Source organism: Mastigoproctus giganteus, chromosome 3 (genome assembly GCF_048544385.1).
Source record: "Mastigoproctus giganteus isolate SK-2022 chromosome 3, ASM4854438v1, whole genome shotgun sequence".
In the NCBI taxonomy this organism is placed as follows: domain Eukaryota; kingdom Metazoa; phylum Arthropoda; class Arachnida; order Uropygi; family Thelyphonidae; genus Mastigoproctus; species Mastigoproctus giganteus.
This window is the reverse complement of record NC_143577.1, coordinates 101,105,872-101,125,101: the sequence shown is the minus strand read 5'-3', so window position 1 is coordinate 101,125,101 and position 19,230 is coordinate 101,105,872. Positions and strand designations below refer to the sequence as shown.

Below are 19,230 nucleotides of genomic sequence, written 5' to 3'. Positions count from 1 at the left end.
CATTCAATATAAAGTCGTTAACTCTGCTATTGTGTGAAAAATATTTTAAAAAATTTTCTGATCTGATGGAAATTGTTCCTTAATCTATGCGTGAAGGGAATCAAGCTTAAACCTAACGCTCTTTCCATACGGGTAATGACCTTATTTATCGCAACAGTGCGAGTAAACTACTTCATAAATCGTGTTTGGTGTTCATAGTCGTCGATATCAGTATCATTTCCTTTGCTTTAATTTTATTTTCTCATGATTGAAGACGTGCACTAAAAAGTTATTTTCTCTTGTTTTGTGTTGAATTACATTATTATTTTCATTTGTTTTTCATATTATTTTTGTCACGTATTCACTATCGCTGCCTTTTGGTTTTGCTATTTTATTCATCGAAGAAATCATACGCTAGTAAAGCGTTACAATTGTGCAGCCAGCAGTGCGTTTTCTTTATGCGTACCAATATTTTCCTTTGAATTGTTTTTTAATTTTTCACTTTTCAAAATTTTAATATTGTATTTTACTTTAGCTTGAATTTTCTCAAAGTTATTTCGTGTTTGAGTTTCATACAATAACCAGGGCGAAGATTTCTAATAAATTTTCATGTAGTGTCCTCTTGTGGGTGATGATATTAGAAACGTTTCATTATTGAACTCGATGTGACGTGGCTGCAATGTGAAAAGGCTGTTGATTTGTTCATTTATGTAATTTATCAAATGCGTTGGGATGTTAAGATTTACCTCCGGTTATCCTAAATTACTGTAGAACAGAGTAACGTGAAATATGAACCGTATCTGTATATTGCTTCAATTTTTTCTCTGTTTTCGACAGATAATTAGCGATGAACACACACATCGGGTAAGTTAATTGTATTTTGTTAGTTTTAATTATGTGCTGATAATTGCACAAGTTGTTATGTGTTTCATAGATGGTATTTAGGATGCCCACAAACTTTGCAAATGTTCAGTCTGTATGTATTTATTAATTTTATGTCCAGTGTGCATGCAATTCAGCCGATAGGTTTCATGGATGCCCGGTACTTAGTGTTTTAGTCTAACTTGGTCCCTCCCATGTTCGTGCTACTTGGTGTCCAGGCCCTAATAAAATTCTTTCTGTGCCCATCACTGCCGCGTATTTTTAACTCAGGCGCGTCAGTTTTTTTTATTTTTTTTTATATACAATCTTTAATGATAAGTTATGTAAAATTGATTGGGGGGGGGGGCGGAGAACGAACGCAGACGTTTTTTTTTTCTGCATGATAAAATGCAATTGTTAAAAGTTATTTACAAAGGGGAACGTTACTTGAGGACTTATTTTATTATAATTAGTTTTGTTTTAATTTCTAGTTTAGAATGCGAGAGTCCACATTGTGTGGCCTATGACCATGCATGTAGGCAATCCAATGTTTCCCTTCCCCCACTTTCGGGTTTAAAAGTAGTATGTCACAAAATACATATAATATGAACTATCAAAAAAAAAAAAAAAAAATATATATATATATATATATATATATATATATATATATATTTATGCAGTGTTTCGGGTTTGCCCTGTATACTTACAAAAAATGAATGATTCATTTTTGTTAATTTCACAAATAATACATGCTGTCACTTCCACTCTCAATGATATACATTACTGCTAACAGTCTGCCAAGCCCCATTTACCTTTTCTGACATAATCCCAATTATTGGTTATTTCAACCACTGATCATCTCAGTTGACCTAATTATTTGATGTACAATTCCTTTTGTTTGAAACTTGTGCATGTGTTCATTCTGATATTCCCTTTCAGAGACGTAATTTGGAATGTTTCCTTTTTTGAAACTTTACTTTCTACAGTCAAACTTTTCTGACAGTGTGAGGTAATTTTCTATGTTATTTTAATGTTCACAACTCCAGCTGGTTTCAGTTTCTAGTCACATGGATAAAAGCCTCAACATCTTGCCCAACTGGGCAAGATGCTGAGGCTTTTGCAATAGCTTATGACCTTGCACAGTTTGTTCACTTACTTAGCAAAATACCAGACAATCCTAAACACACACACCCTTGAAATTTTTCTCACAAACATCATTGAACTTTTTCTCACGAAGCACATGATCGAGGTGAATGGTCCTCTAAGCCTCTTAGATCACAACTTGATGTTGGCCTCTAAAGTGCAGCAAAAGAAAACTTTTTTGTTTGTAATTCTTAGCCTCATGTTGTTTGGCATTACAAGAATGCAAAATGGGGTGATCTATTAGCTTTCTGTTGAACATTCTGTAGTGGGATTAATATTGTATTAAATCTTCAGATGTCAATGTCTGCTTAGATTGTGTTAGTGAGATTATTTTTTTATGGATGGAATCCTTTATTCCTCACTCCTTAAAATCTAGACCTTTATCTAAACTTTGGTTTTTCAATAATTGTGCTAAGGCTGTTTGAGATAAGATTGTTGCATATTGCAGTTAGTGTGGATCCATATCTCCAGCTTCATTTTCTTTCTACACTAATGATTGCAACAATTGCAGAGTAGTTATTAATCATTTTAAACTAGATTTTGAATAGGCTAGAAGTAGGAAATTGCTTCTTGTCCGAATGGTAGTTGCATTCTGGGCAAGAGCCCAGAATCCAGATCCCTGAGGTGGCTGTAACTTTTGTCCATCAATACCCCCACCTTTGTCAAAACCTGATGGGTCTTTTGCCACCTCAGCTAAAGATAAATCTGACTTAATTAGCATTTACTTTTCTTCTTGACGATCTTGGTAAACCACTTCCTACCATTCTGAATGCTCTCTACCCATTGCCTCCTGTAGTCTTCCCTCAAAAGCATGTTAGAAGAATTTTGAACTATCTGGATGACCAGAACACACAAGCCCTGATGGTATTTCTCCATCAAAGCACGATGCTGAGCTTGATGACATTTCTCCATCTTGTTCTCAAGGTGTACCCTTGACTTTGATCCTATTCTGTTGCCTTTTCACACTTTGTTATTTCACTGGTGTTTTTCCTTGAAATGTGTTGACATCTAACCAGTTGCTAAAATGGGTGACAAATCCCACCCATCCAATTGTTATCGTATTGCATTTACCTATACTCTTTCCAAAGTGATGGAAAAGATTCAATTAGCGTTTAACTCAAACTTTCAAAACCTTTCACCTGATCAGTGCTCACCAGTATGAATTCCATCAGTGTCTCTCTGCTGGTGATATACTGGCTTATGTTGTCTATTTATGGTCACATTCACTGGAAAAGTTTGGTTAAACGTAAGCAGTTACTTTTGACAAAGCTTTTGATTATGTTTGGCATAAAGGTCTTCTAAACAAGGTCCCATCCTATGGATTGCTAACTTGATTTTGCAATCGGGTAGCTAGTTTTCTGACTGCTCAATGTAGGTGAGATGGCTCTCCGTCTTCTAGCTTTTCCACTGACGCTGGTGTTCCCTAAAGTCAGTTCTTTTTCCTGCTCTTTCCTTTGTATATATTAATGACCTTCCACTGACTGGTAATTCTATTTATAGTTTTACTGACGATAGCACATTGCATTCCATTTTTCTGTTTGAGAAACCTTGCTTTTTACAAGCAGTTTTATCTTCTTAATCCACCACCAATTCCTTAATTACTGTTCTTGAGGTAATTTTCTAATGTAGTAGTAATAGTGGCATGCGATGTAAGAAAGCAAGTGTATGAGCTTATGCAGCATCTGCCAAAAAAAAAAAAAAAAACTCACCATTCCCTCCAAATGCCTGTCCAGTTCCTCCTTAAATTTATTTAACCTATCAACTTCCACAACAACAGATGGAAGTTTGTTCCAGCAATTAACCACCCGTTAGCTAAAGGCAAATTTCCGCACATCTATTCTACAAGTCTTATTGAATTTATGCCTCCTTAGGAATTTATCCTTTATTGAATTTATCCTTCCTCTGAACAAGTGGGAGGATCCCATCAGAATTCGGTGTGCTCAACCTTATACACCTCAATCAGATCACCACGCAGGTGCTTAATCTCCAGCCACTGCAATTTGCAGAACTTAAGCCTCTCTTGGTAAGAGGATCTCTTCATTTCCCTCACCAATCTTGTTGCCCTTCTCTGTACACGCTCAACAAATCTATATCCTTCTTAAATGAGGCCTCCAGACCTGTATGCAGTACCCAAGGCGTAGCCTGACCATTGCCTTCTACAGAGGGACAATCAACTCCTTTTCCCTGCTAGCAAAATTCCTATATATTATTGACAAAACCCCATGACCTGCCCTGGCAACCTGTCTGCATTGCTCAGAAAACTTCATATCTGACTGCACAATTACTCCCAGGTCCTTTTCATTTTCTACCACCTTACGTGTTGTACCACACAGTTGGTACGTTTCTCTGGGGTTACTTTTACCCATGTGCAGTACTTTGCATTTGCCACTTCTTAGCCCATCTGCCCAAATTATCTAGGTCCTGTTGCAGTAGCCACACTGCCATTACTGTCATTAACAACCCTGCCAACCTTCGTATCATCTGCAAACTTCGACATTAAGCCTGATATACCTTCATCAATATCATTGATAAATATACAAAACAACAGTGGACCCAACACCGAACCCCTTGGGACTCCACTAATAACATTAGTCCATGAAGAGCAGCACCCATTGATTACCACCATCTGTCTTCTCCCACTTAACCATCCTTTTATCCATTGTAGCAGCTTACCCTTAATACCATTCTGCTCCAATTTGTTCCATAGTCTTCGATGCACAACAGTGTCAAAAGCTTTCCTGAAATCCAAATATATGATATCAAAATTATTTTTTGCATCCAGTTCCTTTGTAACCACATCATAATATCCTATCAAATTTGTCAGACAAGACTTTCCCTTAACAAACCCATGCAGTGTCTGAATTATTGCTGCAGTCTTGTCTAGACGATCCTGCAATGCATCTTTAAGCAGTGACTCCATTATTTTACCTGGAACAGAAGTTAAACTAATTGGTCTGTAATTACTCATGTCACCCTTCGATCCCCCTTTGTGAATTGGGGATACATTTGCACATCTCCAGTCCGTGGGAACCTCACCTGAGTCCAAGGATGCTCTCATAATTATGGCTAAGGGTTTGCTTAGTTGCTGGAATCAGTGACGTAGAATCAGTCAGACAATGGTTGACTTTCAGCGTTGGGTTCTGACCAAAATTGGTGAAACTATTGTCCATATTTCTCATAACTATGACCAAAGTGAGCCATGTTTTTCAAATATGCAGGAACCTTTTGTACAACCACAAAAGCTCATTGAGATTGAGTTTCCACCATTTCCTGATCCCTGCAGAACCAGAGGAAATTCCTAATAATAACTCAATGCTCACAACCTCCAGAACAAAGTGAACTAAATGCAAAGGAGGATACTGCATTAGATGTGGAATGTGCATGTAACTTCAGTGAATGATGTAATAAAGGAAAACAGTAGGCATAGTAAAATTCTGATAACAGATAAACAAGGGTACTGGACAAGCATGGAAAAAATTGTGACCAGTTTAATAATAGTGAACTCAAGACCAGACTTGATGAAAAAGAAACCAAGAATACACAACAAAAAGAAAAAGAAGCCATCAGCATTGCCCACGCTGCTGCCAAAAATAAGAAAAAGCCAAACCAAATTATATTGGTCAGACCTACAGAGGAAAGTCCCTTTCAAGCAAGTGACGACAAAAACAGAAGTGATAAAGAAACTAAAACCTTAAATGTTTGGTGAACTAGGCCTTAAATTAGTAACCTTCAAGAAACTGGAATTCACAATAATAATTTATATTACTAAAGAAACAAGACTAGAAGAAATAAGTGAAGATTTATTCCTGAAAAATCTTCATTACTTTAGAAAAGAGGAAGTAAAGGAAGTTATCAAACACAAAGTGAATGGTCAGATAAGGAAAACATTACTCAATCAGAATACAATATACCTATAATGGGCAGCACATGGAATAAAGGACTTTACAGTGGTGTCACACTGTTTCAGATGTCTAGGATTTGGACACTGCAAAGTCATGTAGGCAGAATGAAAATACCTGTGGGCACTGTGTTTCCACAAGCCAATCACAGCTACAGGGATATAAAATGCTCAGAATACCAGAGAGCAGTAGAAATCATAAAACAGACTAATTATAATTAACAAAGGGAATACAAACACCAACACTGAAGAAGGCAAAATTATACAGGTGAATTGTCAATGTTCTTTCACTGTGATGACACATTCAGATATCTGCTATCATTGTTGCGAGAGCTGGGATGGGGGTTAGGAGGCACTAGACCTGGTGTCTGGTGAACCCTGGCTGCTATATGCCTGTTTACAATGTGTACTGGGCATAGCCCAAGCCATTATTTCCAGCCAGTGGCAGAACATGTTCTGTTGTTGGCTGGAAATAATGGCTTGGGCTATGCCCAGTACAGAGGACTCAGCTGCAAATGGCACCCTGGAGCCCACAACAATGATACAAACACCAACACTCGAGAAATCAAAATTATACAGGTGAATTGTCAATGTTCTTTCACTGTGATGACACATATCTGAATATGTGTCATCACAGTGAGTGAACATTTGACAATTCACCTGTATAGTTTTGATTTCTTGAGTGTTGGTGATTTTACCGACTTTTTGCTGGGGTCTCCAAGTAGTAAGTGAAAGGAGTTGGTGATAGTGGGAGAAGTTTGGGTTGGGTGGGGTAGGGGTAAGAGGATAATAAGTTGGGAATGAATGAGGCATTCCCTAGAAAACTAAGTGATGAGAGTAGTTACAGATTGTAGTGATGGACAGTGAGGCAATCCCACCCCAGAAAGGGGTCAGCAAGTCCACCTAGTGGTGGGACCCCAGAGGGGTTCATATATCCTACACTAAAGGTTAGCCAGTGGTTCTCGGGTATGGAACTTAATAGGCCGAGGTCTGTTTCCCACTCAGCATGACTGTGTCAGATTACATAATTCCAGCCCAATATATGGATTTAGCTGTCATGGTCTGGTGTGTCTTCCGCGTTTGGTAATCATTGTCAGTGGGTTCCTCTTGTCGGGAATTCTGCTGGGATATGGGTGGAACAAGCAGGCTGGTCATGTCCAGGTAGGATCCTAGTTCATGTGAGCCGCCTGATCCCCCTTTGATCCCCCTTTGTGAATTGGGGATACATTTGCACATCTCCAGTCCGTGGGGACTAGGTCCCACGGACTGGAGTTGTGCAAATGAGAGCATCCTGGGACTCAGGGGAGTCCCAGGATGCTCTCATAATTATGGCTAAGGGTTTGCTTAGTTGCTTTGCTGGCTCCTTTAATATAACTGGATAGATCCCATCCACCCCAGGTGCTTTTCTTATTTTAACTTCAACAATTTCTCCTCCACTTTGCTCTCAGTTATTACAAAATCATTAAGTACCCTGCTACAATTTGATAACTTCTGCCATTTTCAAACCTTAATAATTCCTCATTTGTGAATGTAGATGCAAAATACTGATTCAGTTTGTTTGCTATCTGAGCAGGATCATCAACAGTCAAACCATTGATGTCAAGTGGACCATCAGATTCATCCGTTTCCTTTTAGAGTTTATATAAGTAAAGAAATGCTTGCTGTTTTTCTTAGCATCTTTTGCCAAGGATTTCTCGTAATCTGCCTATGCCTGCCTAACCTCCTTTGTGACCTAATTACAGACTAGCTTATATCTGCCATAGGCTTCCGAGTCGCTTGATAATTTATATGCATCTCATGCATTTTTCTTCTCTGTCACGAGTCTCGTTAGTTCATTTGATAACCATTTAGACCTAAACCTTGAACAATATTTCTTAATAGATATGAAACATTTAGTAGCATCCACGATTAATTCCTTGAATGCTTCCCACTTAGAATTTACTGTTGGTAACATCATCAGTTGATCCCACTGTAAAGAATTTAAAAACTGTCTGAGACCACTGTACTCACCTTTACGGAAGCAAAAACCCTTTCCTTTACCCCTGATGGTAATTAAATCTTTAAGTAAATCCCAAATCAGTACACTGTGATCACTGCCACCTAGTGATTCCTTTATCTGCAAATTCTTAATACACAAATGATCACTGCTGATAACCAGATCAAGAGTATTACTTTCTCTGGTTGCCTCTCGAACATGCTGTTGCAGAAAACAATCATCCAATAAATCCACAAAAGTCTGACTAGTGTGTGAGTGACCAATCGACAAGTTCCAGTCAATATCTGGGAAATTAAAATCCCCCATTATAAGACATTCTGATTTATTAGCCCACTCTATTTCTCTGTACAATTGTTCGTTGTACTCATTTGAGTCATTAGGCCTATAACACACTCCTATTCTTATTTTTGCTTTTGCAGTGCTTATGTCACACGAAACTGACTCAACAGTGCACTGTTCATCTATATCAACTGGGTGCACTTCTTTTGATTTTGTTTTTGTTAATTAACAGCATAACACCTCCTCCTGTCCTATTCTGTCTATCCTTTCTGTACACATTGTACTCTCCAAATTCCAGTTCTGCATTCCTTATATCTGTGAGACACCACGTGTGTGCTATTCCAACAATATCTGCCTTTGATGTCTTGACCAACACTTCAATTTCATCAAATTTATTTACTATACTTCTAGCATTGGTATACATGCACCTATTCCCCTAACACATCCCATATACCCACCTATTTCACGATGACTGCCATCCGTCCCTGAAACCCCCAATACCCCTCGCTCCAGGTAGCTACTTATTCTAATAGAAGTTGTGCAAGAATCATCTTCACCTCTGCCTGCGGCTTTGTTAAACTGTTAGTCCTTGTATCCCCCCAAGCTAGCAGTTTTCCGACCCACCTAATACTGCTTCGAAAACATCAGCAAATATTCTTGCACCCTTTCTATTTAAGTGTATCCCATCCTTGTAGACAGTCTGTCCTGTTAACAAGTACAGACCAATCTGAAAAAAATTCTACCCCTTGAGCCTTGCACAATCTTTCCAGGGCCGAATTGATCGACAAGGCTCTCATCATATACTCCCTCCTATCATGTCTGGGCAGAATTGCAGACACTTTCAAATTCAACCCAAATTCACGGCTTTTGTTCAATAGTGATCTGTACCTTTTAAATAATTCTGCTGGTCTCCTACTCTTAATATCATTAGTGCCAACGTGTACAACTATATCACCTTTTGTGCCCTTAAAAGATGATATCCACTCCACAACATCATCAACCTTTGCCCCTGGCAGACATACCCTGGTCCTGTTCCACCTATCCTTTTTACAAAGCATGTTTCCTGTTTCCCTGACAATAGAGTCACCAACAACTACTAGTTCCTGTGGGACCAGCGCATTCTGCCTTGGGGGTTGTCGCTGTGTCGCGCGATGACCAATTGCACGCTGTGCTCTTGATGTGGGCAGCTGAGAGCTTGATGGGCCCCTCAATTTAGATCCTTCGAGGGCATCCACCCTGTCCTTCAAGCTCTCATATAGGCCCATAACAGTGTTGAGTTGTCACCTGATTTCCTTACATCGCGCACACACAAAGAAATCCCCCATGGCAATATCGTGTTCTGTTCCAGAGAGTTCGGCAAACATTTCAAAAGTTGCACATTTTTTAGGCTGCGATGTGTTGGAGAATGGCCCCCCTTCCCTTCAGTTCTCTCCCAGGTCACAGCACTCCTACCACTTTGTGCCCTTACTTTGCTGCTCTAGTCTGGGGCATGATATTTTAAATTAATAAGATCAATAAATTTAATTAATTAAATGTGAATACTACGCTATCTAATAGAAACAGTGATGCATATTACGCTATATAATTATATGTTAGAGCTACCTAGTTACCGCAATTAAAAATTTGAATTCCCTACCACTCTATACAAAAACAATGGCTGCAAGTTTCGAACGAAATAACGGTTTTACGTATATTAAGTAGTAATCTACAAAAACTCTTTATCTAAATTAAAAATAAAAATAACCAGCGTAACTATAACTATAAGACTACGTATAAAGTACAATATAAAATAACAATTAGGTAAATAAAAAGGCAAACACTTATTGCTTTTTCGAAGCCTGTCCAAAAAAGCGATAAGGTTGGTCTGGTGGCCTTTCAGGGTTTTTGATAATTATCTTGAGATGGGCCCTTTTCCATTGGGCTGGAAAGACTCCATCTCTGATGCAAGCATTCAGCAGGTTTACTATGACCTCTGGTCTCGCAGCCCATATTTTTTTATGACTTTGGCTTCGAGAATGTACGACCACGGCATTTTTCAAATTTGGTGGACCAGATGGCCTCCCCAATTTCGGCTTTGGTGATAGGTTCCTCATTGGTATGCCTGCATGTGCAAGGTATTCAAGCCTATGGTTGGTCTGGAAAGTGTTCTCTTATGTTGACTTGATGGACTATAGCATCAAGGATGACTTCTACTGATTGAATCGTGGAGTAGTATATATCTCCTGGAATAAACTTCTCCATCACAAGTTTGTAGATCAGACCTGGGTCTTTATTTTTGATTTGCTTTACAAGTGTTCCCCACAATTTGTGTTTCTCACGGTAGATGGCTGTATGGAACACTCTTCTAGCCTCTTTGTATGCTTCCTGTAGTCTTTCCATCTCCGACCAGTCTTCTATCCCTTCTAGCTTGTTGAAATTGTCTCCTGGCTGTTCTCATTGCATTCCTGAAGTTGGTGAGTTGTGTGGTTCACCCCGGTATGCAGTGTGCTCTCCTTTTGTGTCAAGGCATTGAGATGTTGCAGCCGATATTGCCGTGTGGTGGAAGAAAGTGGCTTCGTCTTCTGCTGGAGGTCTTCCCATTCTTTCCAGATTGTTAGGTGTTGTAAAGTCGTTGATATATTTATCAAAGGCGTGCCAGTTTGCTTTCCTGGTGTTGAATCTACTCTCTTCGTATTGAGTCCGCTGTCTGTTACTTGTTGTTGGGGCCGACTGTTGAAGGTGGTGGGATTATAATTGCTGGTGTGTATCTGCCAATTATGTATGGAGTTGATCATTAGCGAGTGTTATATCAGTGTAGGAGCTGCCAAGAGGGATTATGCAGGTGGTGGCAATGGATGTTGTGAATGTGCAGATCATTCGAAAGGATGGCTTCTTCAAGGAGTTCCCCCTTATGGTTAGTGAAGGAGCTGTTCCATAGTTGGGAATTTGCAAACTTCCACAATGACAGATGGAAGTTTGTTCCAGCAATCAACCACCAGCTGGCTAAATGCAAATTTCTGCACATCTGTTCTACAGCTGTTTTTCCTCAGTTTGAATTTGTCCTCTTAGGTTCGTAATCTGTGCAAGCCGAACAATCCCATCAGAATTCAGCGTGCTCAACCCATTCAAGGCCTTATACAACTCAATCAGATCACTTCACAGGTGACTAGTCTCCAGATGCTGCAATTTGCAGAACTTAAGCCTTTCTTTTAACAGCAACCCTTTGTTCCATTCGCTAAGGAGACATTAGTTGCCTAAGCTTGTCATCTGTTCCTTCTTTGAATGAATCTGTATTGTGCATCTGACAGGATGCTATTGCTGCTGACATCTCATTATTCTGACAGGCAATGTACGTTTATAGACTTTCCCCAATCTGCTCAGCAATGCTATTGGTCTGTATGAATCCACCAATTCTGAAGGCTTCGATGATGATTTCAAAATTAATTTCAACAATGCCTGTTTCCAAATATCTGGGAAAATCCCATCTCTCAAGCAGGCATTATATGTAGTAAGCAGATATGCTGGCATTTCACACAAAAACTTCTTTTAAATACAGATATATACAGTTATACCCAGTTATTTATTAACAAATAAAGTACAAATAACAGTACAAAACCAGCTACTGGTTTTGTACTGTTATTTGTACTTTATTTGTTAATAAATAACTGGGTATAACTGTATATATCTGTATTTGAACTATGGACCCCAGTACTCCAGGCCCATTCGTTACTAAACTTCTTTTAATTATCTCGCTCTAAACTAGATCCATGTCGGGACATCTGTTATTTTTTAAATTTTATGAATTGCCATCTCCAGCTGTCTGGTTGAAATTGGAGCTCATTTCCCATGCCTGGGTGTTGTTTTTTTAAGCAATATCGTATCTCTGTATGCTGAAATATTAGTTTCATTCTCATCACGGTGGTTCTAATCTCCCACCAAATGGTCCAGTAATAGTGCTATACTTTCCTCCCAAGTATAAGTTGTCCCTCCTGCAGCCTGAATTGAACATGCATTATCTCCAGCAGGGTGCCGTAATTTGTTACTACGCAGTTTATATACTGATCCCTAGGGATTGTTGTTTCCACATGTTTATATCAGGTTCTTTCCTGTATTATACTTTTCTCTAATTATCATTTGTGCGTATTTCCATCATTAGCGTGTATTTTCTGCTCGCCTGTATTCAATTTCGAGGATTTATGTTTCATTGCCTCCCTTACACTTGCCCCTCTACCTCTGATAACAATTTTCTTGCTTTAATGGTTTCCTTATGGAGAGATGTCAGTTCTGGTGTCCACCACTTGACTGGAGCATGTATTACCTAGTTGTGTCACCGTGGGGGAGGATGATGTCTGTCCTGAGCTCGCTTACTTGCCAGCCTGGTGAGATAAACCCCATTGTCCTATATGCTTATCTCACACCCACTCCCTTTTCTATGGGGAAGCCTTCCCAGAGTCCTCATTTGTCTGTTGCATTTCTCCCAACCACAACTCTACACTCCTTTATTGTATAATTTTTTGGTTAGGATTCTCGCAGTAAAAAATTGGCACTGGGTGTGTCTCAGTATATATACAGTAAGTGGCGGCCTCCTTGCGGCAATGACAGGTGCTGGGGAGGTTGTCAGTTGTCTAGATGATTTCCCTCCCCCCTACCAGTGGCTAAGAGGCCAGTCCACAACAAAACAGGACATGACACTCAGTACACAGACCTACACTGACGCTGCCTTAAGGCCGCAGCACAGAAGATACAGCAGCTGTGGGAGAAACCTTGTGTTCCGCATGCAATTTACATATACATATATACGTCTTTACTGTACACGTTGTTACTACCCATGTTCAAATTCTGCATTCCTTATGTCTGTGACACCATATCTCTGATACCCCTGTAAATGTCTGCATTTTATGACTTAATCAGTGAGTAAATTTCAAGAACAATATTTCGCAGTTCCACATAAGGACTACAAGCCAATTATAAAAAATCGCTGTCTAACCCAATGGCAAGAACTCTGGCCAAAACAAACTTGGAATAAATTATATGAAATAAAACCAAAAGTTGAGCACTGAAAAACGAGCATAAGGAAATCAAGGTGAGAAGTTGTTGTTCTGACCAGATTGCGGATAGGACATACGCATTTCACAAATGGTAATCTATTACGTGCGGAAGAACCCCCCCCCCCCCCAAAGATGCCAAGCATGCAATACTATCCAAACAGTTAAACTTATACTGATAGAATGCCCAATGTATGAAAATGATCGACAACATATTTTTTTTCATCATTATATAATGGAAACCAAAACATCACCCTTAAAGATCTTTTAGATGACAAGGAACATGTATCAGATATTTTTAAATTCAAACAATCAATGTATACCATCTGCTGTAAATAATAATATAGTACCACAGAAATATTTAACCTTCTTACATTCGAACAAGATAACATACTATAACAAATGAACTGGCGCACTATGATCTCCGTTGTCAATGCGCCAATAAACACCAAAACAACAACATGCATTTTTTTTTCTCTGCCATGAGTCTTACTAGGTCATCTGACGTCCATTTAGCCCTAAACCTTGAACGGTATTTCTTAATTGGTATGAAAAGCCTAATAGCTTCCAAATTAATTCCTCGAATGCTTCCCATTAGAATATGCTGTTGGTAACATTTGTATCAGTTGGTCCCATTGTATAGAATTTAAGAAATCTGAGACCATTGTAGTCACCTTTACAAAAGCATTAACCCTTCCTTTTGCCCCTGATAGTAGTTACATCTTTAAGTAAATCCCACATCAGTACACTGTGATCACTGTCATCTAGTGGTTTCTTTATTTGCAGATTCTGAATGCATGAAGAATCACTGCTGTAATCAGATAAAGTATTACTCCCTTTTGTTGCCTCCAGATCATGCTGCTGTAGAAAATAATCATCCAGTAAATCCACAAAAGTCTTGCTAGTGTGTGAGTGACCAAACCACAAGTTCCAGTCTATATCTGGGAAGTTAAAATCCTCCATTATAAGACAGTCTGATTTACTGGCCCACTATTTCTCTGTACAGTTGTTCATTGTACCCATAAGAATCATTAGGCTTACAACACACTCCTACTCTCAATTTTGCTTTTGCAGTGCTTGTCACACCAAACTGATTCAACAATGCACTGTCCACCCGTCAACTCTATGCACTTCCTTAGATTTTATTTGTTTCTTAACTAACAGCATAATCCCTTCTATCCCGTCTATCCTTTCTGAACACATTGTGCTCCAAATTTCAGTTTTGCATTCCTTATTTCTCTGTGACACCATGTCTTTAATATCCCAACAACATTAGGTCTTGGTGAATCAGGAAGCTTCCACTCACTATGCTGTTGTTTTGTCTCTGGATCATAGTGAAAAATCCAAGTTTCATTGATCATTTTGAAACATAGGGTCAAAATGATCAATCGTTTCTTTGCAGTTTTTGTTCTGGAGTCAAATTGTTTGGAATCCATTGGGCATAGATCCAGGTGAGATTTCACAATATTGTGAGCCCTATCATATGAAAGGGACATTCTAAGAGATAATTCATGTTTACCTGTCTTCATCCAAGATTTCCTGGGCTTTTGCAATTTGCCCAAGAGTTGAGGGAAAAAGGCTAACCAGGTCTTGAGTCGTCTTGCAACGGACTCAAGGCCTTCATTGAATAGCTTGTGCCATTTAAATATGGCTGTTCTACTAATTCACTCATTACCATATGCTTTATTCATCTCTTTACTGTTTCTGATGCATTTAAGCTGCTTCTGACACAATAATAAATCACACATCGCTGTTCAATCTGTATATCCTATGTGATATGTTCTTCAAAATGATTGTCAGTGAGATGCAGCTAAAAAAAAAAAACTCTTCATGCTACACTAGCTCGACAAGTACAGGCATGGGCAGCACAGAGCTGCTTAGTAGCAATTAGGGAGAGCGCCACTTGCAGCAGTTATGGAACGTTCACGAGGTAAACAAAATCTTGCACCCTTTAGTGAATTAAATGATCACCCCTCGTATATAAATCCATGTAACTACCAAGATACCAGTTTTACAATCCACCTAACACTCCTTCAGCAAAATTAGCATTAGTAGAGGCATATGATATAAGAAAGCAAGCTTATAGAATATCAGGCAAATATAATAATAAAAAAAATCCTGTTTCACGCAACAATTCGCTCTAAATGTTTGTACAGTTCTTCCTTGAATTTATATAAGCTGTCAACTTCCACAACAACAGATGAAATTTTTGTTCTAGCAATCAGCCACTCCACTGGCTAAAGGCAAATTTCCTCACATCGATTCTATAACTGTTTGTCCTCAATTTGAATTTATGCCACATCAGGTTCGTAAACTGAGCAAGAGGAAGAATACCATAACATACTGTCATTGACAACCCTGGTGACCTTTGTATAATCTGCAAACTTGGACATTAATCCTGATATAAGTTCATCAATATCATTGATAAATAGGCAAAACAATAATGGACCAAACACCGAACCCGGGGGGATTCCACTAATAACATTAGTCCATGGAGAGCAGTGTCCATTGATTACCGCTCTGTCTTTTCTCACTCAACCATCCCTCTATCCATAGCAGCAATTTGCCCTTAATGTCACACTGCCCCAATTTGTACAGTAGTCTTTCGTGTGCAACAATATCAAAAGCCTGAAATCCAAGTTATATGACATCAAAATTATTTTTTTGCATCCAGTTCCTTTGTTGTTGTTAGTGGTGGTGGTTTTACGGCACAATGGCAGCTAAAGGCAATTATGCACCAAACAATGGTAGGAATTACCAGGTGTCATTAAAGGTGAGATGTGTATTTCGTTGGATTTAAACACTATATTCTGTCGTAGCATTTTGTCTTTTTTATAAAAGTGAAAACTGCATCAATGTCAGACCTGTCATGTAAAGTTTGTTGTAAAGTAGGTAAGATTTGGGCTGCATGGCAGTTCCTTTGTGATGACATCATAGTAGCGAAATGGGAATTTTTTTTTTTTTTTTTTGTGGTCGATGTTGCTTAAGCTTTCTTGTACTATTTATGACTACTACTAGTAATAATAACTCCTAGAATGGCATCTAAAATTTACATTACAATTACATTTTGGGAAGTTACCCACGTGTTGAAAAAGGCATTTGCAGCTCCAGAAAATGCTGTTTTTGATTCATTTTTGCCACTTTGACTTAATTGTCATATTTATTAATTTTCTAGAAGTAACTTTATAGTTCTAGTTGCTCTCCTTAATTTATTTTCAATTTAGATAGAGATTTTATAGTTTACTATTCTAATATCTGTAGAACCTTGTACCATTTAAAGCTTAACGCCATTATTGTGGTATATTAGATTGATACAGAATAGCGTAACATATATCTCAAACTTGATAGCCAAGGTCCGTAAGGCAGGGGTCCCCAAAGTTTTAGAGAATTTTTGAAATATTTGGCAGTCAAGAGAAAATTACTAGTAAGAGAAAATTATTAATTTGGTCCTCTAAGTTTGTTTCTCTGCATAACTTTAATGTTATGCAGAGAAACATTTTATACCTATGTATATCTACAGATTCAAAAAGAAATCGATGGATATGTATTATAAAATATACCAGTTTGTGTATATCATATTTTAGTTATTGCTTATTGTACTAATTGCAGAAATACAGTCAGTAATACAACAAAATTATTACATAAACCTCAAGCTTCCTTGCACCATATGGCTAATAATAATAATAATCACAAAAATACAGCTAGTAATACAACAAAATTAATTATTACTTATTTATTGTACTAATCACAAAAATACAGTTAGTAATACAATAAAATTATAATTAATGTGACGAATATCACACTAATTATAATTTTATTATATTGTAGAGTGCGACTAAGTTTCATAATATCGGGTTTTAAAGTACCAGTTCCAATTCTTAAAAAGTCATGTAAATGTGTGTCAGTTTGACATGATCGTATTTTTGATTTTACATATTTCATTTTTGAAAAGGACTGCTCATGTATATACCGTATTTCCCCATGTATAAGACGCACCTTTTTTTCAAAAAATTTGGGGTCTAAAAACTGGGTGCGTCTTATACAGTGGTTGTAGATTTTTTTTTACTTGCATTTCCCGCTTTTTCGCGCTTGATGTCTTTGCGCTCATTGTTTCGCACTTGTTACCAGTATATTAGGTTACGTTTTGCTACGTTCTGCCCAGAAATGGCTCAGAAAAGATACAGTACAGTGTTGAATTCAAGTTAAAAGTGATCCAGTCTGCAAAAGTGAATGGAAATCGTGCTGCTGAATGTAAGTTTGGTCCTCCTCCAACTGAGAAAACAATCAGAGACTGGCTACGGGAAGAAGAAACCCTACTGAAAACACCACGGCAGAAGAAGACCATGAGAGGCAAGTCAGCAAAATGGCCTGATTTAGAGAGGGAATTGAAGATATGGATTGAGGAGCAAAGGGCAATTGGAATTCCTGTGTCCACAAAGATGGTTCAGCATGAGGCAAGAAGAATTGCTGATGACAAAGAAGTTACCGATTTCAAAGGAGGACACAATTGGTGCTTCAGATTCATGAAACGGAATGAACTAAGCATGTGTACATACACCAGACTTGCCCAAAAGATGCCTGAAAGCTATGAGCAGAAGGTCCTTGAATTTCATTGTTTTGTCATTCAATGTCGGAAGACATCAGTTTGAGTTGGGACAGATTGCAAATATGGACAAAGTCCCCCTTCAATTTGATGTCCCAAGTAACAGAACTGTTGATAAGAAGTGGGTGAAAATTGTAACTGTGAAGACAAGTGGACACGAAAAGAGCCATTATATATAGTAGTTCTAGCTTGTTGTGCCGACGGAACCAAGCTGCCTCCTATGCTGATTTTCAAATGCAAAACAATGCCAAAAGAAGACATTCCTCGAGGAGTGATTGTCCACATTCATGACAAAGGTTGGATGGATCAGGATGGGATGAAGACCTTGTTTGAGGAAGTTTGGAGCAGGAGACCAAGTGGACTCTTATGCAAACCTGCCCTATTGGTGCTTGATCAGTTCAGGGCACACATAACAAAAATTACAAAGAAGATTGCTGCAGAGCAAAAAACAAAACGTTCCGTCATACCTTGACATCCCAGCTCCAACCACTTGATGTCAGCATTAACAAACCCTTCAGAGCTGCCATGAGAGACGAATGGAATTAATGGATGAAGTCTTCTTGGGACAATTTGACACCAGCAGGAAGAGTGAAGAAACCAATTATAGGAGAAGTTTGTACCTGGGTGAAAAGATCCTGGGATAATATCAAGATTGAGATCGTTGTCAAGTCATTTAAGAAGTGTGACATTTCAAATGCCGTAGATGGAACTGAGGACGAGGCAATATATGAAGACAGTGATTCGTCATCAGACACAGATGAGGACAAACTAATGGATGGGAGTTTTGACAGTGATGAGTTGTATGAATTTTACGATGAATAAAACTTGAATTCAATAACTTTATGTAATACATTTTTTTTCAAATTTCGGGCCCCAAAATTAAGGTGCGTCTTATACATGGGGAAATACGGTATGTACTTTGGAAAATTGATGTAACCGTTTTTTGCAAAATTTTTAATTTTTGGATAATCTGACTCAGATAATGTTGAATAAAATTGAATTAGATTTTCATTTTTAAATATTGTCTTCAGTTCATCATTAGATTGAAGATCTACCAACTATAATTGCATATTCTCATCAACATCATTGACGGGTACGTCAAACAGATTTTGATAATGTTCAAACACCTTTGAATTATTTTTAACCTAGAAACCCAGAAAACCTGGTTGCAAAATTTTTGTGCGCGACAAACTAAGGTTTTGAACAAAATTTTCAGTGTAAATATTACAACTAGGCATATTTTTAGATAAATTATCGCAACATGAAAAATGTAAAAAAATTATTCCGGAGTAGTTGATTTTTAAATAACTTCACTTTTGTTTCAAATGCTTTGACATTATAATACAATTCATTCACAAGTTTGTCTTGTCCTTGTAGTTTCATATTAAGAAATTTCAGGTGATCACATATATATATATATCTGTTAAAAAGGCAAGGTTCCACAACC

At 38.1% G+C, this 19,230-nt stretch overlaps 1 protein-coding gene across 1 annotated transcript in view; it reads left to right on the top strand.

Moving 5' to 3' along the window:
- The first annotated feature begins 585 nt into the window (after positions 1–585).
- The window catches only part of TM9SF3 (transmembrane 9 superfamily protein member 3), a 357,433-nt gene continuing 338,788 nt past the window's right edge, over positions 586–19,230 (top strand). The window contains exon 1 of the mRNA XM_090369370.1: positions 586–843. Coding sequence (XP_090225496.1) covers positions 769–843 — 75 coding nt within the window. The 5' untranslated portion in view covers positions 586–768. The remainder of the gene's footprint in view (positions 844–19,230) is intronic.